This window comes from Onthophagus taurus, chromosome 3 (genome assembly GCF_036711975.1).
Source record: "Onthophagus taurus isolate NC chromosome 3, IU_Otau_3.0, whole genome shotgun sequence".
Lineage (NCBI taxonomy): Eukaryota > Metazoa > Arthropoda > Insecta > Coleoptera > Scarabaeidae > Onthophagus > Onthophagus taurus.
In genome coordinates, this window is record NC_091968.1 from 6,073,071 (window position 1) to 6,097,129 (window position 24,059).

The 24,059-nt window shown below is 31.4% G+C and overlaps 2 protein-coding genes and 1 non-coding gene across 3 annotated transcripts in view; 1 reads left to right on the top strand and 2 right to left on the bottom strand.

Moving 5' to 3' along the window:
- LOC111414330 (phosphatidylinositol-4-phosphate 3-kinase catalytic subunit Pi3K68D) overlaps positions 1 to 24,059 on the bottom strand; it is a 38,920-nt gene that overhangs the window by 3,660 nt on the left and 11,201 nt on the right. Inside the window, exons 13-20 of the mRNA XM_071195132.1 lie at positions 20,563 to 20,764; positions 19,887 to 20,507; positions 19,223 to 19,835; positions 18,888 to 19,173; positions 14,916 to 15,066; positions 14,697 to 14,853; positions 14,411 to 14,646; positions 8,465 to 8,665 (exon numbers count right to left, since the gene is read on the bottom strand). Coding sequence (XP_071051233.1) covers positions 8,465 to 8,665; positions 14,411 to 14,646; positions 14,697 to 14,853; positions 14,916 to 15,066; positions 18,888 to 19,173; positions 19,223 to 19,835; positions 19,887 to 20,507; positions 20,563 to 20,764 — 2,467 coding nt within the window. The remainder of the gene's footprint in view (positions 1 to 8,464; positions 8,666 to 14,410; positions 14,647 to 14,696; positions 14,854 to 14,915; positions 15,067 to 18,887; positions 19,174 to 19,222; positions 19,836 to 19,886; positions 20,508 to 20,562; positions 20,765 to 24,059) is intronic.
- Positions 85 to 8,234, top strand: LOC111414331 (uncharacterized). The gene is made up of 4 exons (XM_023045641.2): positions 85 to 169; positions 6,882 to 6,977; positions 7,091 to 7,246; positions 7,304 to 8,234. The coding sequence occupies exons 1-4, from the start codon at positions 100 to 102 to the stop codon at positions 7,942 to 7,944; spliced, it is 963 nt and encodes a 320-aa protein (XP_022901409.2). The 5' UTR covers positions 85 to 99; the 3' UTR covers positions 7,945 to 8,234.
- TRNAS-UGA (transfer RNA serine (anticodon UGA)) lies at positions 12,027 to 12,108 on the bottom strand. The gene has a single exon. It is a non-coding gene; the product is annotated as a tRNA-Ser (tRNA).

The following is a 24,059-nucleotide window of genomic DNA, read 5'->3' on the forward strand; positions in this document are numbered from 1 at the left end:
CAAAGGAAAAGGTGATTTGCCGAAAACAAGCTTAAAGTTTGTAGAGAAAAAAATAACATCAATATAAGTTCAATTTTCGGTGAAGTAATTTCGTTTGTCATGTCGTTCTGTATGTGTTTTGGATTGTTGGATGATTCGAATTTGGACAGTGAAATCGATGCTGATGAAGGTATTTAAATTATTTTTGGGGATTATTTTTCAATATTACATGTTTTAATTAAATTAATGGATTTGTTAAGTAATTGAATTTAAAAAAAAAAACGATAATGATTAATTTGGTTTTATATAAAAGAAGGTGTTAATAAAATTATTAAGACTTTATTATAGGAAACAAAAAGATAAGACCTAACGAGTTTTTTTTTAAATTTTGGTGTAATTTTTAAGGAAACAAAGTGATTGTAATTGGTTATGTATTATCTTGATTCATTATCTAAAACTATTAATAAAATAGTTTTTAATGTTTGGATTTGGCATGGAATATTATCAATGCATTATGTTTATTTCATTGAGACTTAATGCAATTACACCCTTTATCTTGTTACAAATCTGGATATATTTCAACAATGCTTAGATTAATTAATCCAATGTGATAATAATCGAGGGACCATCTAAAACTGAATAGTAGTGGTGTAAATAATAATCAAGTTCAACCCCAATAGGACTTTTTTTAATTGAATACAACTTTATTTATATCAGGTTCGTCATTACCAACCTCATTGTAACAATCCCAATACGATATATAAAATCTCTTGTTACAGTTACGTCTAGTTTTCTTCTCTTTGCTTGCAATTCATCATCACATTCATTACTAACAGAATTGTCGCTGTTATCACTTTCGATTATCACTTTTTGAGAAATAAATTTTTGAAATAATCGACAATTTTTTCGAATTTTGTAATTTTCGCCGATTAACACGCCCGAACTATGGTTCGCGCGAATTCGCTTGCACTGTAACCGTAGCCTAAGTTTTAAAAATTCGTATAAAATCAATTTCTTGGAATATGAGTATGAACATTTCCCAAAATGTTAATAAAAGTGTCCTCTTTCCAATGAACGAAAACGTTTTGAAAAATAACTTTTAGTTTTTGAGAAAACAATATTTGAAGTTTTGATAAAATGTTCGATGTTGCAATTTTCATCGATAACTTTCAAAATTCGGTATAAAATTTATTTCTTGAAGGATCCTTGTGGAGATATCACCAATAATTAATTAAGGTATCCTCTTTTTAACGTAAAAAGCCGTTTTGAAAAATCGCTTTTAGTTTTTGAGTAATAAATTTTTGAAATGATCGAAAAATTTTTTGAATTTTGCAGTTTTCACCGATTGAGTTTTAAAAATTCGTATAAAATCGATTTCTTGGAATATGAGTATGAACATTTCCCAAAATGTTAATAAAAGTGTCCTCTTTCCAATGAACGAACACGTTTTGAAAAATAACTTTAGTTTTTGAGAAAACAATATTTGAAATTTTGATAAAATTTTCGATGTTGCAATTCTCATCGATAAGTTTCAAAATTCGCTAAAACATTAATTTCTTGTAGGATCCTTGTAGGAATATCACCAATTATTAATTATAATATCCTCCTTTTAATGCAAAAAGCCGTTTTGAAAAATCACTTTTAGTTCTTGAGAAATAAATTTGTGAAATAATCGACATTTTTTTTGAATTTTGCAATTTTCGCCGATAAAGTTTTAAAAATGTTAAAAAAAGTTTTAAATCCGAATGTTTCTAGTTCTAGGTCTTGTGTTAGTTCTAGTGCGTCACTTAAGACGGCAGCTCAGAGTTATCATAAGGACGCTACCTTTTCCATGCAAAACTTTTCCTTTGCAAAACTACCCCATGCCTGTACTATTAAGGTATGTTGCATTTTATGTGGGAGAGTGCAAGTGTATAGTAGTGGAATGTTATCTATTCATTATGTTTATTTGATTGAGACTTAATATAATTACACTCTTTATCTTGTTACAAATTTCAATGAGAGATCATTATAAAATCAAATGCAGATAACAAGCTGAATGACCACACACTCATTGCAATTAAGCCCAGTTATAAAGATCTTAAACATAACTTATAGCCATCTCAGTTGAATCTAATCCCAAAGAAATCTTTAAATATATCTTCAGCTTTATCTACAGTTGGTGGAAGAGTACTTAGATCAGCTAGTCGTTTACTTTGATAAACATTAAGTGTGTAAAGGTTGGTTTAAGCTTGGTCTGTTTTAAGCATGGCTGGTTTGGTTTGGATGTGTAGCTACATTGTGATTAGTAGTTACAGTTACTCATCGTTAACCCAACCTCAAAACTACCGAAAAAAATCAAGGTGGACCGCGATTTAAGAGACTTGAATATTGATAAGTAACTTATTACAAGTATTTTATGGGGGAAACGTGAAGTATCTTGTTGGCAAGGAAGTATTTGCCAATAGAATGAAAAGGCTATAGCCTAGAGCGGCAGTTTTTAAGAGGCGGCATAATTTAATTAATTGAAATTTCGATGAAAATCGTAAAAAAAAGAAAACGATGGGCAGTAAGTTAAAATAATCCAGTCGTGGTCGTCCGTTATGAGGTCGTGACGAGATAATAGACTTTTCTAGTAATGTAAATTTTTTAATGGCAATGGAATTGGTGGCAAAGTTTGATCCATGCTTGGCGGAGCATATTTGAAAATATAAGAATCCTGGCTCTGGTCGAACAAACTACATGACCTTAACAATTTATGAAGAATTTGTGGAATTACTCGCTAAAGAAACTACAAGAATTATAGTCGATGAAGTTAAAGCATCTAAATATTTTTCAATAATTGTTGATTCTTCGCAAGATTTGGCGCATGTGGATCAATTGTTCTTTGTAATAAGGTACGTGCAAGAGAATGGCGAGAGAGAATCTTGTGGAAAGATTTTTATTCTTCTAGAATTGACAAAAGCCATACTAGACACACTTTCAGAATTAGATATACTTATATCCAATTGTGAGAAGTCATATGATAATGCCAGCAATATGTCGGGGATTTATATAGGTGTCCAAGCTTGAATAAAAGTAATTAATCCACGAGCTAAATTTATACCATGTGCAGCGTCTAGTTGCAGCGAAGCTGAATACTTTTTCAATTCACTTCAAGAACTGTGCAATTTTTTTTTGCACTGCCTCCCGAAGTTTAATTAAGTCGTGAAGAAATTATTAATACATTAATAAATTTAGAAAATGACGTTACCGAGAAAAGTTGGACAAGAAATGAAGCTAAGGGTTAGAGGAATCGACCACTTTGTCTAGAAACAGCCATTACGGCAATTTTTTGCGATAATAGTGTCGTTTGCAACAAAACTTATGGCACAAAACCTCGTTGGTTCAATGCTATTGAGTATGGAGAATAAAGCAATGGTCCCGCCAAGTCTCAAGACTAGCCACACGATCTTATCAGGTTGGAGCAAACTTTTCTAAGTCTGTCATATTAGCGTCAATTGAAGAATTTGACAATTAAATATCTCTAAACAGATTGTGAGGATTAGTGATGAAGCGGTACCGGGCTTTTCTGAATAAAAATGAAATTAATAAGAAAGCTGATAAGATATGTCAACTTATTTAGATCCAAGATACAAAATAAACTTTTTTGATGCTGATTTAACTATCTAAAAAGCGGATACTTTAATTAATAATTGGCGATATTTCCAAAATTTCATTAAAACTTTTCTCAAAAACTAAAAGTTATTTTTCAAAACGGGTTTGTTCGTTGGAAAGAGGACACTTTTATTAACACTTTGGAAAATTTTCATACTCATATTCCAAAAAATGGATTTTATACGAATTTTTAAAACTTAATCGGCGTAAATTGCAAAATTCGAAAAAATTGGCGATTATTTCAAAAATTTCTTTCTCAAGAACGAAACGTGATTTTTCAAAATGCCTCTTTGCATTAAAAAGAGGATACTTTAATTAATAATTGGTGATATTTCCACAAGGATTTTTCAAGAAATGAATTTTATAGCGAATTTTGAAAATTATCGATGAAAATTGCAACATCGAAAATTTTATCAAAACTTCAAATATTGTTTTCTCAAAAACTAAAAGTTATTTTGCAAAACGGCTTTTTGCATTAAAAAGAGGACACTTTAGTTAATAAATAGTGATATTTCCACAAGGATCCTTCAAGAAATTAATTTTATAGCGAATTTTGAAAGTTATCGATGAAAATTGCAACATCGAAAATTTTATCAAAACTTCAAATATTGTTTTCTCAAAAACTAAAAGTTACTTTGCAAAACGGCTTTTTGCATTAAAAAGAGGACACTTTAGTTAATAAATAGTGATATTTCCACAAGGATCCTTCAAGAAATTAATTTTATAGCGAATTTTGAAAGTTATCGATGAAAATTGCAACATCGAAAATTTTATCAAAACTTCAAATATTGTTTTCTCAAAAACTAAAAGTTATTTTTCAAAACGGGTTAGTTCATTGGAAAGAGGACACTTTTATTAACACTTTGGAAAATTTTCATACTCATATTCCAAGAAATGGATTTTATACGAATTTTTAAATTTTAATCGGCGAAAATTGCAAAGTTCGAAAATATTGTCGATTATTTCAAAAATTTATTTCTCAAAAACTAAAAGTGATTTTTCAAAACGGCTTTTTGCATTAAAAAGAGGACACTTTAGTTAATAAATAGTGATATTTCCACAAGGATCCTTCAAGGAATTAATTTTATAGCGAATTTGGAAAGTTATCGATGAAAATTGAAACATCGAAAATTTTATCAAAACTTCAAATATTGTTTTTTCAAAAGCTAAAAGTTATTTTGCAAAACGGGTTGGTTCATTGGAAAGAGGACACTTTTATTAACACTTTGGAAAATTTTCATACTCATATTCCAAGAAATGTATTTTATACGAATTTTTAAAACTTAATCGGCGAAAATTGTAAAATTCGAAAAAATTGTCGTTCATTTCAAAAATTTATTTCTCAAAAACTAAAAGCGATTCTTTAAAACGGCTTGTTGCATTAAAAAGAGAATACTTTAATTAATAATTGGTGATATTTCCACAAGGATCCTTCAAGAAATTAATTTTATAGCGAATTTTGAAAGTTATCGATGAAAATTGCAACATCGAAAATTTTATCAAAACTTCAAATATTGTTTTCTCAAAAACTAAAAGTTATTTTACAAAACGGGTTGGTTCTTTGGAAAGAGGACACTTTTATTAACACTTTGGGAAATTTTCATACTCATATTCCAAGAAATGAATTTTATACGAATTTTTAAAACTTAATCGGCGAAAATAGCAAAATTCGAAAAAATTGTCGATTACTTCAAAAATTTATTTCTCAAGAACTAAAAGCGATTTTTCAAAACGGCTTTTTGCATTAAAAAGAGGATACTATAATTAATAATTGGCGATATTTCCACAAAGATCTTTCAAGAAATTAATTTTATAGCGAATTTTGAAAGTTATCGATGAAATTTGTAACATCGAAAATTTTATCAAAACTTCAAATATTGTTTTCTCAAAAACTAAAAGTTATTTTGCAAAACGGGTTGGTTCATTGGAAAGAGGACACTTTTATTAACACTTTGGGACATTTTCAAACTCATATTCGAAAATTGCAAAATTTGAAAAATTATCGATCATTTCAAAAATTTATATCTCAAGAACTACAAGTGATTTTTCAAAACGCCTCTTTGCATTAAAAAGAGGATACTTTAATTAATAATCTAAAGTGATAACAGCGACATGAATGTCATGACATAATGAATGTGATGATGAATTACAAACGAAGAGAAGAAAACTAGACCAAACTACAACAAGAGATTTTATATATCGTATTGGGAATGTTACGATGAGGTTGCTAATGACAAACCTGATATAAATAAAGTTGTATTCAATCAAAAATTGCCTATTGGGGTTAAACTTGATTATTATCTGCAGTGTCCAACACCTAAAAGAGATACTAATTCCTGTGAATGGTGGAGATATGGATAGGCCTCTGGGTGTGTCAAAATCTATTCTTGTTCTCCTTGATATTAACAAGGCATTTGATATCAGAAATCATAATTAGAAATTTTCAAATTTGTTGGTCTAATCGGTCTGAACCGTCTTCCATCCAGGTTGGTTTACAAACAAAACTTCAAGAGCGGCATAAATACCTCCTTCCGAGTTTATTATTTATTATAAGGAGATAATAGGAAATAACTCAAGTTATTGTCCAAATCTTATCAAAAGAATTAAATAAAGCTTGTTTTCGACGAAGGGTAGAAAAGTTTTAAACAAAATCTTAATAATATAATCGATCAATAATAATGTATTAAAAATCGTTTATAATTAAAAAACCCATCATCACGTGCGATAATATAGATATAAATTTTTTCGTTAATATTTTAACGCCCAAAATCGATCGACGTTCTCCGAAATAGCTTACGAACGCTTAATCACCGAAAATATGTATCCGCAACTGAAAAAATATCGATGATCTCAACTCGCGCTAACACAATTCCAATTTGTAAACATTTTTTTCCTTTTAATCCGTCAAAAACAACGTTATAACCGATTGCAACACCATGTTATAACAAGCCAAATGCAAATTTGCATCATTTTAACTAAAAACTTAATAGAGACGACACCCAAAAAAAAAAATACAAACAAAAATAAGAAGTGTTGTTATCTATCAGCGATTAATCGTGGATGATATTTTTATCGACACCGTTCTGAATTCATATCTCCAAGATCGATAACACCGTTATCTTTGAAAGATTCAAACTTACATTACAACTCACCAGATACAAATTAGTAATAACTTGTTAGGTGTATATCTAATATCTCATAAGAAAAGTCTTTGATAAAGTGTTTGAAGTGGTTAAAAATGCGGTTTAATCTTTTTGGTTTTAAAGGAGAACTTTCGACAAGCGGACAAAAGAAAAAAAAGGGAAAAACTAACGAAGAAGATGTCATCGTTGGTGGAACATTTCGCGTTCAATCCGAATTCGGTAAGTAAACATAAAAAGTGACATAAATTTAATTTAAATAAGGCGGTGTTTATGTAACCTTCGGATTTTAAAAGTTATTTTTAGACGATTTCGTTTTCTTTTTGATTATACAGGTCCGAGTTCCTCCCGATTTAAAACGAAATCAATGAACGGTGCAAAATTAGCAGAAAATACTGCTAAAAATGGGAGTGTTAAACCGCAAAATTGGTGTGGAACTCCTATTCCTAAACAAGATGTTCCTCCACCACCTGGTGGATATAACGCTGAAGGTAGTTTTTATTTATTTAGTTTTAAATCAGGATTATACATTTTTAATTTCTTCACAGTAACTCCTAAACAAAACGATGTAAAATCAAAACAACCAAAATCAAATTTGAAAAAAGTAGCTCCTATTCCACCTCAAATCGAACCCGAAATAGAGAAAAAAGCTCAACCGGAAGCAATAAAAATTCAAACTGAAGTTGAACCAAAATCTTCAACAAAAATTGAATCAAAATCTTCAATAAAAATTGAATCAAAATCAGAAAGTGAGAGTGAAGACGAATTTGGTGCGAAAATTTCAAAACCAACACAAAACCATACAAGTAATCAAAACGACTTTAAAACTGTTGAGAACGAAAATCAAAAGAAATTTATAACGTTGGATGGTTTTGATAATAACGATAATGAAAGTAGTGATGAAAGTGAAGATGAATATGGAGCTATAAAATCAACGAAAAAGACTGAAGATAACACCTATTATGGCACGCAGAACACCAGTTTTGAAAAGGTTCAAATAAAACAACCTCAAGAATCACCGAAAGCACCGAAAACACCGAATACAAAGAGTAATTTTGGTTATAGTGATCAAGCTGCAAGTATTTTCTTTAGAAGTGATAGTCCCGAACCAGAACAACGCGTAAGAAATTTTAGCATAAAAAAAGGAGATGGTGATGATGATGATAATCTTAGCCAAACTAGCGCGTAAAAAAATATATTTTGGCAAAACATTTTGAGGATTTAGATTACGATAGAAAATCTGTTATAAAATAAATTTATTTAATTAATATTATTATCTAATTGTAAGGCTATTGAAAGTAATTCCGATTATTTAAGTGTATCCGAGTGATACTGTTACTGATATTAGGTAGATATTAAATTTTTATTGCTGATATCCGACTATGAGACGACTTTGTTAACAATGTTATTATTGTAATATGATTTATTATTGTGTACACTTCCTTGGAGTTTTTAACAAATAAATTTTTATTTAAGTTATTAATTTCTAATTAATTACTTTAAATCAGTGACGAAGAAACACTTCCTATTTTTAAAAGATACGATCAAAATAATTTTGAAAAACCCTCGAGTTTTATCAATTTGTGTATAAGTGTAAAATTGGCATTCTTTGTTTTAATAGGATACAGATAATAACACATTTTAAAAATAAAAATATATGCTATTAATAAAATTTAAATCATTAATTACCGTTTAAACAAAAAACTTACCTGAAAAGTTTCGCCAAAGGAAAATGAATGCACAATTTTTGATGAAATTCACAAAACTCCTTATAAGTCCTAAAAACGTCCATATGTTGAACTTGATTATGTCTCCACGTCCTTAATATATAAACATAGTATTTATCCGGATCGTAAAGTTTTCGAAATCCTAAGACTTGAACATGAGATAAACGACCGTCACTAGACATACTGCAAAAGAAAACATTATATATAGTTTAATACATTATATAGTATTATATATAAATTAAAGATAAACAATTTGCAGCAACAACAAGGCAGCTAAGCTTATTGTCAAAAATGAGTTAAATACACTGTTGCATCCAATAAAATAGTAGCCATCAGTTGGTGTAAGAACGAGGCAAGTACATAGCTTTTTTTAAATACTCATCTTCTATTAGTTATAGTAAGTGCTTCAAAATTTTATGGATTCTCCATTTATTTCTAGATACGAATCGCAACAATAAAACTTAAAGTTTGCAAAAACGCATTTTATGCCTTTCATGGAATACCCAGAAAAAGAGTTGAAATTCTAGCTTTTCTGTTGGAACAACTAAGTCACTATCTGTACCTACATTCGAGATCTAACGAGATCTAATAAGGAAAAGGAGAAGTTTGCTATGTGAAAACTTGTAATATCTTACAGCAGTGTGACTAAAAGGCATCCAATGTTCAATATCTGCTAGTTTGCTGATTCTTAAGGATTTTCAAATAGCCAGAACTAATGGACACATCTCTTTAGAACTTTCAGCAGCTGCATATTCTACACCACTGCCATTAAAATTTCAAAAATTAAACTATGAAATGACATTAGCAAATAAGTATGTAAACGAAAATGATTTGCCATTTTACAGACCTTTAAAATCTGATAATGTGGTAGAAAATCATGATGACATTGATATGACTCACGATGACCCAAATGAATAACTGTTTAAATAAAATTTTCAAATAGCCAGAACTAATGGGCACATCTCTTTAGAACTTTCAGCAGCTGCATATTCTACACCACTGCCATTAAAATTTCAAAAATTCAACAATTTAATGACATTAGCAAATAAGTATGTACCTGAAAATGATTTACCATTGTACAGGGTGTCCAAATTTCGATGGGTTTGCAGGGTATCTCAGTTATTATGAAAGATAGAAAGTTGCGGCTTTCGCGAACCTCAGCTACTTTTTTGTGAAACTTACAACGGCGCAAACCAAATTTTCATAGCGCTCTTCGTTTTTGATATACAGGGAGTGTTTGAAATTTACGATTTTCAGACACCTCCTGTATCTCGGCTATCCGGCAACTTAGTAAAAAAGTAAAAACGGTTTCTAATAGATTTTTTCACGTGGAATCCAATGGTGAACACCTAGAATTTTTCTAGTCATCACGGTTTTTGAATTATAAACACAACTCAAATACTGAATACTCAACTTCTAAAATACTTAACTCTTTATAACCCAAAAACAGTGATGACTAGAAAAATTCTACGTGCACCATTGGATTCTACGTGAAAAAATCTATTAGAATCCGTTTTTACGTTTCCGGATAGCCGAGATACAGGAGGTGTCTGAAAATCGTAAATTTTGAAACACTCCCTGTATATCAAAAACGAAGAGGGCTATGAAAATTTGGTTTGCGCCGTTGTAAGTTTCACAAAAAAGTAGGTCAAGTTCGCGAAAGCCTCAACTTTCTATCTTTCATAATAACTGAGATACCATGCAAACCCATCGAAATTTGGACACCCTGTACAGATTTTTAAAATCTGAGAATGTGGTAGAAAATCATGATGACATTGATATGATTAACGATGACGGAAATGAATAACTGTTTAAATAAAATTTTCAAATAGCCAGAACTAATGGATACATCTCTTTAGAACTTTCAGCAGCTGCATATTCTACACCACTGCCATTGAAATTTCAAAAATTCAACAATCTAATGACATTAGCAAATAAGTATGTACCCGAAAATGATTTACCATTTTTTACAGATTTCTAAAATCTGAGAAAGTGGTAGAAAATCATGATGACATTGATATGACTGACGATGACGCAAATGAATAACTGTTGAAATAAGATTTTTTAATAGCCAGAACTAATGGACACATCTCTTTAAAACTTTCAGCAGCTGCATATTCTACACCACTACCATTAAAATTTCAAAAATTCAACATTTTAATGACATTAGCAAATAAGTATGTACCCGAAAATGATTTACCATTTTACAGATCTTTAAAATCTGAGAATGTGGTGGAAAATCATGATGACATTGATATGACTGACAATGACGCAAATGAATAACTGTTTAAATAAGATTTTCTAATAGCCAGAACTAATGGACACATCTCTTTAGAGCTTTCAGCAGCTGCATATTCTACACCACTGCCATTAAAATTTCAAAAATTCAACAATTTAATGACATTAGCAAATAAGTATGTACCCGAAAATGATTTACCATTTTACAGATCTTTAAAATCTGAGAATGTGGTGGAAAATCATGATGACATTGATATGACTGACAATGACGCAAATGAATAACTGTTTAAATAAGATTTTCTAATAGCCAGAACTAATGGACACATCTCTTTAGAGCTTTCAGCAGCTGCATATTCTACACCACTGCCATTAAAATTTTAAAAATTCAACATTTTAATGACATTAGCAAATAAGTATGTACCCGAAACTGATTTACCAATTTAGAGATCTTTAAAATGTGAGAATATGGTAGAAAATCATGATGACATTGATATGACTGACGATGACGCAAATGAATAATTGTTTAAATAAAATTTTCAAATAGCCAGAACTAATGGACACATCTCTTTAGAACTTTCAGCAGCTTCATATTCTACACCACTGCCATTGAAATTCCAAAAATTCAACAATTTAATGACATTAGCAAATAAGTATGTACCCGAAAATGATTTACCATTTTACAGACCTTTAAAATCTGATAATGTGGTAGAAAATCACGATGACATTGATATGACTGACGATGACGCAAATGAATAACTGTTTAAATAAATTACTGGTTTTGTAAATCTATAAAATACTAATAAAGTAGTTTTTTGGTCAATTGGTAGCTCCAACACACAATTATGAATAAACAAATTTTTGAAAGTATAATTTTGCTAAAAATGATTTTAATCGGTGTGAAACTTTGATTATATCTAATAGAAAAAAAAACTTATTGTAAAAGACTTAGGGTATTGTTACAGAAATTTTTTTTGTGCCTCCTAAACAATTTGTTAAAAAGGAGCTGACGTGTTGTTGCTGCAAGGTCTTCAATTATTTAAAAATATGAAATTTTATTTAACTTCGCTTAAATAGGACACTAATTAATCGTTAATTCGTTTATTTGGCACGAACCAATTATGCTTTGTTTTTTGTCGTCAAGTCGTTTAATGTCACCAGAAATTTTAATTCTTCTAGAAAGAAAAGATTTTTTAACAAACTTTAATTAATTCAGAGAATAAAGGAGATCTTAGGGATGCTTAATTATTTCTATACGATTTTACAATTAAATAAACTTTTGAATCAACAAAATCTGTATAAAAAAATTCGCTGTGGACAGGATTCGAACCTGTGCGGGTAGAACCCAATGGATTTCAAGTCCATCTCCTTAACCACTCGGACACCACAGCTGTTGTTTCATCAATTTTCAAAAATCGCTTTCTTCGAGCGGGTCTTCAGACGCACGGTTCAACCCGAAACTTTCTAGTTCTAGGTCTAGTGTTAGTTCTAGTTTTACACTAACACTGTTACTGTGTAGAACTAACACTATACCTAGAACTAGAATCATTTGTGTTTAGCCGCACGTCTCTAAAGACGGCTAAACCCGAACGATTTTAGTTCTAGGTATAGTGCTACTTCTAGTTTTACTCTTGCACTGCCACTACAACTAACATTAGACTTAGAAGTAAAAATATTTGGGTTTAGCCTTAAGTCTCTTAAGACGGCTAAACCCGAATGATTCTAGTTCTTGATCTTGCGCTGCACAACAATTGGACCGCGTTATGCATCACTTGACTAAGCGACAAATGAATAATGTTGAGAAAAACGGGATTTTCGTTTTCATCTCTCTAAAAATATAAGACGTCTCGGAATATAAGACGTCGCACCAAACTATTGAAAATTGTATGGTGCCTGTCCATTTTTATCACAGAACACTGATGACAGCTATCACAAGCACAGAACCCGCTTGATCACTCGTTACGTTTTACGATTATACAGGTGTTTCTGTAAGTCGTGGCATAAATTTAATCACTAAAACTAGAGACAAAATGATGACGATTCGTGTAAAAATTTTTGAAGAAAGTAATCTCGAGTTTGATTTTGTACTTTTAAACTGGTTTTCATTTTATATAGAATTTAAATCTAACCAGTTTCGGACCTTGGCTATCTTCAGAAACTCTACAAATAGATTAATATCTCTCATCTTATCCATTTTACAAACAAGTTTCTTAATATTTATTTTCGTTTTGTTAAAAAAGATCACATGTCAAAGTCGAAATCAGATTATTAGTTATTAATTTACAAAATTAAAGTTTAAAAAGTTGTAAAATGAAATTAAGGACGAAGTGTTACAAGTTTACAGGTTAAAATTTAAGAACGCTTTTTAACGAAAAAAATATTAAGAAACTTGGGAAAAATTCAAGAGTCAATGTGAAATGACCCAAAAAACACTTTAAAAATAAAAAGAAAGTGCGGAAAAGTGACTAACACTAGATTAACTTCAGTTATAAAACTTCTATTATATGATAACTAACTTCAGGTTTAAAATATCAACCTCAATTTTGACATATTTGTAATCTTCATTAAAAATCCTTTAAAATGAGTCCAAACATGATGTTTAATTCCAATATTACACTAGATATAAGCAACTTCCGGTTTGAAATGTCAATGGCATTTTGACATATTCTTAATTTTTATAAAATGTGTTAAAATTTGTTACAAAAACGGAAATATAATAAAAAAAATCAAAAATTAAGGTTGGTATTAACATTTAAAAATTAAATTGCTATCTTCATTGTTGCTAACTTCGGGTTTAATGTTTTTTATTATAACTTTTTTATTTTTAAAGGTTTTTTAATGACGATGACAAATATGTCAAAATTGACGTTGCCGTTTCAAAGCGGAAGTGATTGTATTTCCATTAATAAATATGTCGAGTTTGGACTCATTTTAAAGGATTTTTTATTAAGTTGACAAATATGTCAAAATTAAAAGTTGAAAGTTCGAACTTTTTGGTTTTTTGAGATAAATGCGTCAAGTTTGGACTAACTTTAAAGGTTATTTTATGAAGGTTACGAATATAATAATAAAATTAAAGTTGATATTGACAACTGAAAGGATTTTTCACGACTAATCTAATTCTAATTTTAGTTTAATAAAAATATACAACATAGTAATATCTTACGCTAACTAGCGCTACCTACCACTGCCCCTAGAACTAACACTAGACCGAAAACTAGAATCATTTGGGTTTAGCCGCACGTCTCTAAAGACGGCTTTACAGATGCGGTTTTACACTTGCACTGTCACTGGTCTAATGTTAGTTCTAGTGACAGTGCAAGTAGAACTAACACTAGATTTTAGATTATCTTTAGTTTATAAATAGTAAACAACGACATTTTAGTCGTTGTGTGTCGAAAACCTAAGAAACAACCGTATTTCACCCGAAAATATGCGTTTTAACCAAATGCGCTATAAAAATGGTTAGCACGGTCGATGACGTCACAAAAAGTGACGTCACGTCGAAACTTTAAAGTGATTTTTCGGTAAGTTTTACACTTTTCCGCACTTTTTATTATTCGTAACGGCTTACTTGAGTTTTAAACGACATGATAATTTTTGAATTATACCTTAACGTGTCCCAATTAAGTAAAATCAAATTCATGTTAGAGTGAAAAATATGAATTAAGTAATTAAAGTAAAATTACTTACGTGTATTTCTTGGGTACAAACGATAATAATTCACCACCTTCTTGTTCACCTGACAATTTAAATTGAGCCAAATTGTGCAAAAAGAAATTAATTTGTGTAAACCATGATTTTAATGAACTCTCAATTAACCGTGCGAAATATGCAGCAGCTTCCGGATTAGATAACCCAGGAAGTAAAGCTTGACTTAAATTATTGACCGCTTCCGCGGTTACACCTTTAATTCCAGACGAAGCCATCTAAAAAAAAATTTGTTACATCGAAATTTTTTACATATTTAAATAAATACCAATGTAAAAAGATATAAAAATAAGTTTCCATTATTTCTTATTATGTTAAAAGCTTGACAACATAAATCTACGAATTTGTGGAATTTTTCTGACGGTCTATCACCGCCGTTTATTACATAAGCCATATCGGATGTTAATACGAAAGGTGCTCTATCTCTAAAAAAAAAAAATAAAATAAAATTGTTTTAATCGTTAATTCAAGATAAAATTTAAATTACCTTTTAAAATTTCCAAACATTTGTGCGTCACCCAAAAACTTTCCGAAATCAATATGGAATAAATGTCCGGAAGTTTTCAACATAATATTATCATTATGTCGATCGCAAATTCCCAAAATATAAGTTACCACACAATAACCAGCACACGAAGCTTAAAAAGAAATAAAACAAAATCGATTTTAAACCTTGTGACAGAATTAAAACGCTATCAAAATCCACTCAATAAAGGTCTTTGGAATCAATTTTAACAAATAAAAAATGGTCCTTGAGGGTACCGTCAAGCATTAAAATATATTTTAGTGATGTTGTCGTATACAAAAACATTTATTGCTAATATAAAAATAGTACATTTTTTATTACGTTAGAAAATAACACTTGCTTTAGCTAAATCACATTATGATGTTCAGAAAAACAATTTTTTCTTTCATTACAACATAAATAAACATTGCACGCAGTACATTTTGAGTGGAGTTTGGCAGAATAGTTTTCACACCTTCCTTTCTTTTCCAAAAGTAATCCAGTGCGAACCACGGTTCCCACGTCTTACGTCGTCAGTAACAGAATAGCCGTACTTTCGGCTTTTGGGTAACTGGGCTGGTGAACTTGCGCTACAACATTTTCGTGGACGCAGTAAATTTGTTTATTTATTTATCAGACTTGTAGCTACAGAAGGACGAAAATCTAATAGCGTCATCGTTTCCCCTTCACATTCGGAATATATGACAAAAGGATTGACGAAGCGTATATCTGTAAAACCAAAGAAAAGCCTTTGCCAAAAGACTGAAGGACAGCGCACATCAATTTTTGTTCCATTCTTTTGCTTCCTTTTTACGATGGTCTCTTCTGTTCCATGAAAATTAGAGCAAAATTTCACGCGCTTACTGTCTTTCCATTTGTAATAACTTTTGATTTGAGATCTGATAATCATAATCTTCTCTTTTCATTCGTTTATCATCTACCAAATTTTTTGGTGCTCCTTTTTTGTGAGACCTTATTGTTCCACAAGCTAAGGTTTTCTCAATTTTCAGTTTTCCACAAGACGGATGTAAAAAAATTATCGAAATAAATCATTGTATTTTTATTCAACTCATCTTCAGTAAGTTGAAGCACAACACTTTCACTTAATTCATAATATTGAAATTTTTCTTCAGTTTGAGGAGATTTTCCCTGATACACATCAAATATCTTTATGTACCCTTTGTTATCTGCTAAGCAACAGAGCTTATAACCTTTTTATGGGATTCATGAGATTGAATTGTTTCATACTTGACCTCCATTTGAAGATTATCATGGATTCATCCACAACCAACTGCCTAATGCCATAATAATAACTGGAGAACTGACGGTTAAAGTGTTTCAAAATACGGACGGATCTTGTATAGTTTATCTGCTTTGTTGATGCAGATATGATAAAATCTCCTGAAACCTGTTATGGGTCATTGTTCGTATAACAAGTGGTACACCCAAGTCTTCAGCATTACTCCAGAAGAGTTTATGGCTTGGCAAACTGTGATAACTCATTATTACTTTGTGTGGCGCACAAATTACTTTGAAAGGTAATAGCTTTCAAGCAGTTATCCATCAGTGTAAGAAAATAATTTGTAGGATTATTGCAACTTGCAAAAGTATCACCAATTATGACCTCTTGATAATCGTATCCCGGAATTGCAGTCTGTTTTTCCCGTTTTCTCCATTTTGTATCAATTTCTGCCTTGTTCTTCTTCTTGGGCCCTTTGCCATGTATTTTTACCACTTCAGTGTCACTTTCCTCACTAGCACTAGTAATAACAATGTCATCTTCTTCATTTTCTATGTCTGTCTGTTCAGAGTTATCCAACAGGAGATTTTCTAACTCAACACAAACTTTTTCAGCTTCAACCAAAAGTTCTTCATCAGTCAAAGCTTCGTTCAAGAACCAAAACGTATCGCTTGGTTCATTTTTACATCAATCTCAATATTGTACCTGTAAGCTGCTTACAGATCACACTATCAAACAACTTTTCACTAAACTCACATAAACCTCACATCTGAATGAATAAGTTTAAATTAGTGGTGGAACGGATATCTGGCAACTATCCGGTATCCGGCCATTTTTTAATATCGGGGCGGATATCAGATAGTTACCAAAAATCTATTACTTAGTTCTCCACCATTCACAGGAATTAGTATCTCTTTTAGGTGTTGGACAGTGCAGATAATAATCAAGTTCATTCAACCCCAATAGGACTTTTTTCATTGAATACAACTTTATTTATATCAGGTTTGTCATTAGCAACCTCATCGTAACAATCCCAATACGATATATAAAATCTTTTGTTGCAGTTTCGTCTAGTTTTCATCTCTTCGCTTGTAATTTATCATCATATTCATTACTAACAGAGCTGTCGCTGTTATCACTTTCGATTATTAATTAAAGTGTCCTCTTTTTAAATGCAAAAAGCCGTTTTGAAAAATCACTTTTAGTTCATGAGAAATAAATTTTTGAAATAATCGACAATTTTTTTAGAATTTTGCTATTTTCGCCGACTAAGTTTTCAAAATTCGTATAAAATCCATTTCATAGAATATGGGTATGAAAATTTCCCAAAGTGTTAATAAAAGTGTCCTCTTTCCAATGAACCAACCCGTTTTGAAAAATAACTTTTAGTTTTTGAGAAAACAATATTTGAAGTTTTGATAAAATTTTCGATGTCTCAATTTTCATCGATAACTTTCAAAATTCGCTATTAAATTAATTTCTTGAAGGATCCTTGTGGAAATATCGCCAATTATTAATTAAAGTATCCTCTTTTTAATGCAAAAAGCCGTTTTGAAAAATCGCTTTCAGTTCTTGAGAAATACATTTTTGAAACGATCGACAATTTTTTCGAATTTTACAGTTTTCGCCGATTAAGTTTTAAAAATTCGTATAAAATCCAGTTCTTGGAATATGAGTATGAAAATTTCCCAAAGTGTTAATAACAGTGTCTTCTTTCCAATGAACCAACCCGTTTTGAAAAATAACTTTTAGTTTTTGAGAAAATAATATTTGAAGTTTTGATAAAATAGTCGATGTTGCAATTTTCATCGATAACTTACAAAATTCGCTATAAAATTAATTTCTTGAAGGATCCTTGTGGAAATATCACCAATTATTAATTAAAGTATCTTCTTTTTAATGCAATAAGCCGTTTTGAAAAATCGCTTTCAGTTCTTGAGAAATAAATTTTTGAAACGATCGACAATTTTTTCGAATTTTACAATTTTCGCCGATTAAATTTTAAAAATTCGTATAAACTGCAGTTCTTGCAATATGAGTATGAAAATTTCCCAAAGTGTTAATAAAAGTGTCCTCTTTCCAATGAACCAACCCGTTTTGAAAAATAACTTTTAGTTTTTGAGAAAATAATATTTGAAGTTTTCATAAAATTTTCGATATTGCAATTTTCATCGATAACTTGCAAAATTAGCTATAAAATTAATTTCTTGAAGGATCCTTGTGGAAATATCACCAATTATTAATTAAAGTATCCTCTTTTTAATACAAAAAGCCGTTTTGAAAAATCGCTTTCAGTTCTTGAGAAATAAATTTTTGAAATGATCGACAATTTTTTCGAATTTTGCATGTTTCGCAGACTAAATTTTAAAAATTCGTATAAAATCCAGTTCTTGGAATATGAGTACGAAAATTTCCCAAAGTGTTAATAAAAGTGTCCTCTTTCCAATGAACCAACCCGTTTTGAAAAATAACTTTTAGTTTTTGAGGAAACGATATTTGAAGTTTTGATCCTCCTTTTCGCAAAATCACTATCCATTCCATCACTACTAAAAACCCTACAGTGCGGATTACATCATTTTTTATACAAGTTCTTTCTTGTATAGTAGAAAGGACAGCGCTAAATACGCCGAATAGATACCTAGTTTAAAATTACCGGTACTTACCGTACATACCGTCGGGACACAAAGGGTTAAGCAATTACATCAAACAATTACCTGTAAAGTTTTCAACAGCCCTAGAATACTCTAATTCAGATGGATTATGTTTAGCTAACCATTCAGCAATTGGTTTATCTTTAAAAGAGCCTGTTAAACCATGCTCAACATGGATTTTCCTTAAAGTTTCCGCTTCTGTGACTAATTCGATAATCCCAATTCTTTTTCCAGTTGGTACACAACCAAAAGTGACCATTTTTAAGTCCAACCCTTCTTTTAACCATAATTTATCCATAAGTCGAACCATTTGGAGTACTAACATATCTTGTTGAAGATCATCGCCAACCTAAACAAATTATTATAGCGATAAAATTATAAAAAAATTATTAATTCACCTTATAAATTGCTGGTATTAAAGAAGCATCTTTAGCTTGAAAATTAATTTTTAAAGGAAGCGTATTCGATGGAAAATAAGAACATGATCGGACTTGAATTCCCAAAACTTGTAATGTTGGCGATAAAGGTAAACTTGTCGGATTCTCCTCTAAATTAGCGTTTAAAGTATCTAAATAACTATGTAAAACTTTAATCCGTTGTGATTCTTTGGTTTTTTGTATAGTTTCAGCCGCGTCGTTTAATTGTTTATTTAAAAATTTTTGTTTCATCAAACAATTTCCTAAAGCTTTCCCCGAAACGGCCATTAAAGCTCTTAACATTAATTGTAAACGTCTGTGATGTCTAACTTCGGCGATATAAGAATTATCATTTTCAAATTTGTACTCCTGGGGGGTGTTTTCCGGTAAACTATGACTGAGTAACCAAAATAAATGATGAGAAACTCTTAGTGAGAGTAAGGAGCGTTTTAATAAGAAAGCTGCTAATGGGGAATCTTCGTAAGTTTCGTGTCTTAACGCGACTACTAATTGAGGAAGAAAATCGACTAATTCATCGCTACTCAGTTCTTGTAACCATCTTATCGCTAATTTTCGAACTTCAATGTCGGGAAAACTAGAAAAACAAATTGATACTTAAAAATTTAAATAAGCAACAAAAATTTACTTTGGTAAAAGTAATTGTATAGCTTCGACAGGTTTTAATCGCTTCCATTTCTTTAACATTCCATGTAAATCTGGTAAACAAGCCCATTCCCAACAATGAGCTGCCAACAGAACTTTAGGTAAAGCTTCGGGAATATCATAAAGATAATGCCTCTTTTCCCATAAAACTTCGCGATCATTACTTGGTATTTTAAACAACATATCTTTTTCAACAACATCCTGCAACATTTGTTGCGTTTGATTATCTAAACTGTTAAAATCCCCGTGGTCTTCATCCTGAAGAAGTTCCGATGTAACTGGGGGGAAATAACAGTTTGGAACTCCAGCTATTATAATACTAAAAACGGGGTGATTAGGATCGGGGTGGGTCCCAGCACTCGGAGCTGGTCCATATAAATAATTCGCTTCTTTTGGCCAAATAGAAAGCAAAATGTTCCCGTTTATCATTAAACCATCGTAATTAAAAAATTGGATCGAAGCCCAACCGATTTCTTCTTGTTTATATTGAGGTTCAGCTTCTTTATCACCACCTTCAGGTGCTTGAAGGGTTCTTCCATATAAAATTAGTACTAAACGGGATTCGCGAGCTAAGGAGCTTACTAAAACATCTTCTACATCTAACCTAAGAAAGAAAAAAAAATTGCATTATTTTTAATAATTTAAGAATAAAAACTTACCAAGTGTTTACTAAAATCCTAGGATATAAACTGGCTAAATAAGCACAAGGTTGTGTAGCTACTGGTTTACCAATCGGTCTTGTTCCATGGAAAACTTGGGCAACCACAACGAAATTATCATATTTCCAATCGGGAGCGGGTCGATGAATCGCGCTAACTCTTAAAAGCACAGAGTCTTGAATCTCTGTTATTGAGAGTTTAGCTAAAAAATTAAGTTGTTTATGTTAATATTAATTTAATGTAACTTTTGAGTTGCAGTAACGTTTTATTAAAAATAACGAGCCGTTGATAGATAGCTTTGTCCAGCTATATTAATTCCAGCGGTGTGGATGCATGGATTGCTGATAAGAAAGCTTAGAAAACTTTAAGACGTATGTACCACTGAGGGTTCCAATTTCTATAACTGGAATTGGTTCTCAAGATCTACTAGTTCTAGGAATAAGAAAGTGGAGCATACAAGCGAGAGTTAAAAATGAATGACTCAATCGTGAATTCAAAAACATTATGTACAGGATGTCCAAATTTCGATGGGTTTGCAAGGTATCTCAGTTATTATGAAAGATAGAAAGTTGCGGCTTTCGCGAACCTGAGCTACTTTTTTGTGAAACTTACAATGGCGCAAACCGAATTTTCATAGCCCTCTTCGTTTTTGATATACAGGGAGTGTTTGAAATTTACGATTTTCAGACACCTCCTGTATCTCGGCTATCCGGAAACTTAGTAAGAAAGTAAAAACGGGTTCTAATAGATTTTTTCACGTGGAATCCAATGGTGCACGTAGAATTTTTCTAGTCATCACGGTTTTTGAGTTATAAACACAACTCAAATACTAAATACTCAACTCTTTATAACTCAAAAACCGTGATGACTAGAAAAATTCTACGTGCACCATTAGATTCTACGTGAAAAAATCTATTAGAACCCGTTTTTACGTTTACGGATAGCCGAGATACAGGGGTGTCTGAAAATCGTAAATTTTGAAACACTCCTGTATGTCAAAAACGAAGAGGGCTACGAAAATTTGGTTTGCGCCATTGTAAGTTTCACAAAAAAGTAGCTCAGGTTCGCGAAAGCCGCAACTTTCTATCTTTCATAATAACTGAGATGACAACCCAACCCATCGAAATTTGGACACCCTGTACATGCAGAATTGTACAATTTATTTTCTACCGCGCAAGCCAGAAAGAGTGGATGCGCAATCCACTTTCTTGCGAATGGTTTGTGTGTCGTTAACCGTGATGGACAGATTTTGGTAACCGGAAAGGCAATATCTAATGGTTTGATGATTTTGGACATTTCGGTAGTAAAACCGGTGAATCCCGTGGTCGTAAATGTTGCGTCACTAAATGAATCGTTGCAAGTGTTGCATGAAAAACTCGCACATCAAAATAAAAGACACGTTGCAAAGTTTTTACATAGAAATGGTTTCAGTGTTGAAATTAAAGATGAATTTTGTGTCGGTTACAAAAATGCATTGGGTCGAGAAGGAAGCTGGTAAACAGATTAACGCGGATCAGATTGGATCTATGTCGGGTGAGTCTATCGGTGGATTAAGGTATACTTTCATTTTAAAAGACGATTTTACAAAAATTTGCCTTAAGACCAAAGATGAGGCAGCAAAGTGTTTTGAAACTTTCTTTAACGAAGCAGATACTGCAGGTTTTCGTATTAAAACATTATTGATTTTCTAACTGAATTTCTAAATAAAATTTAGAAACACACTTTATCAAAACGCGGTATTATGTTGCGGATTGCAATGACAGAAATGCCTTGACAAAACGGTGCGGTGGAAAGAAAAAATCGTATTGTAATAGAAATAGCTCGTGCTATGCTTTCTCAAAAGGGATTACCTAAAAAACTTTGGGCTAAAGCGTGTAATACGACGGTTTTTGTTTCGAGGAATCAGATGGATATACAGGGTGTCTCAGCGAGACCGGTCATTAGACGTTTTTGGGGTTCTAGCCAAACAAAAAATTTGAGAATGCAGACTTAAGTATTATCAATTACGTTCTCTTCATCTAAAATATTTTCAGATTTCTAGCACTTTCGGTTATACCGGAAGTCGCCACCTACTCTATTTTTTTAAATGGAACACCCTGTATATTTTTACATATTTGGATTTGTCTGTTTTGAAGGTTTATAAATAACTTTACTTTTTGCAATTTGAACCAGCAATTCTCGAGTTATTCGAATTTTTCTAGAAAAATTTGCTCCAGCGGACATTTGTTCAAAAAATCATAGAACACTCAATTTTTGAGATATCAATTTAGGATTCAGAACATGCTTAAACAACATGATGGAGTATGTTTTGGTGCCAAGAACGGCTGTCTAGATCGTTTGATCACTTTACCATGATACGTTAACTTTTCGAAATTTGGAAGCACCATAACTTCATTTTTTTAAATGGCACCCCCCATATTTTATTACTTAGTCGTCTTCGGCGTCTCATTTTACATCTTTTATATTCCATATGTCCTATGCCTAACATTAATAATTTGAGAAATAATTAGGGTTTTTTGAAAAATGCTCATATCATATGGATATTAACCTAGTGTGCCATGGAAAACAAATGTTTAATGACTCATTAATAAACGTCAAAGTCTAATTTAGGTTGTTTGATGCTTGTGAGTCTAAAACCAGTTAAAATGGATATTAATAACGTAAATTTATTTATTTTTGTGCATGAAAAGTGCGACAAAGTTCTTAGTAGAACTTGCAGAATGTTTAATGAAAATTATCCACATTTATCTCCGATGACAAAAGGTAAATTTAGAGGAATAGAAGCAAATTTTTTGCATTTTGGAACAATTAATCACGTGTTAAACTGACCAAAAAATGTAGTAGATAATGCAACGGAAGAGGTGAATACCTTGGCTTATTTCGAGCCCAGTCCCAACACCTCAATTCGAGCTGCCAAAGAAGATCTGGGAATCATACTACGAACTTTGTCGCTCTTTTCATGCAAAAAAAATAAATTAAGAATTTCTTGATTTGTGTAAATATTACTTTCGTTATTGTTATCGATTTTAACTCGTTTCAGTACTAATATTAAGGGACATAACAGATAATTATTAGCATTAAGTGACGTAAACAAGTGAGTCTTTGACAAGAACTCATTGAGAAGGCTTGTTTTTCATGGCACACTAGGCTAAATATCCATATGATATGTGTGCATTCTTTTAAAAAACTCTAATTATCTCCCAATCTATTAATATTAGGTGTGGGTCATATGGGATATAGAAGATGTAGAATGAGACACCGAAGACGACTAAAAAATAAAATATGGGGGGTGCTATTTAAAAAAATGAAGTTATGGTACTTCCAAATTTTGAAAAGTTAACGTGCCATAGTAAAGTGATCAAACGTTCTAGACCGCAGTTCTCGGCACCAAAACATACTCCATCATGTTGCTTAAGCATGTTCTCAATCCTAAATTGATATCCCAAAAATTGAGTGTTTTCTGATTTTTTGAACAAATGTCTGCTGGAGCAGATTTT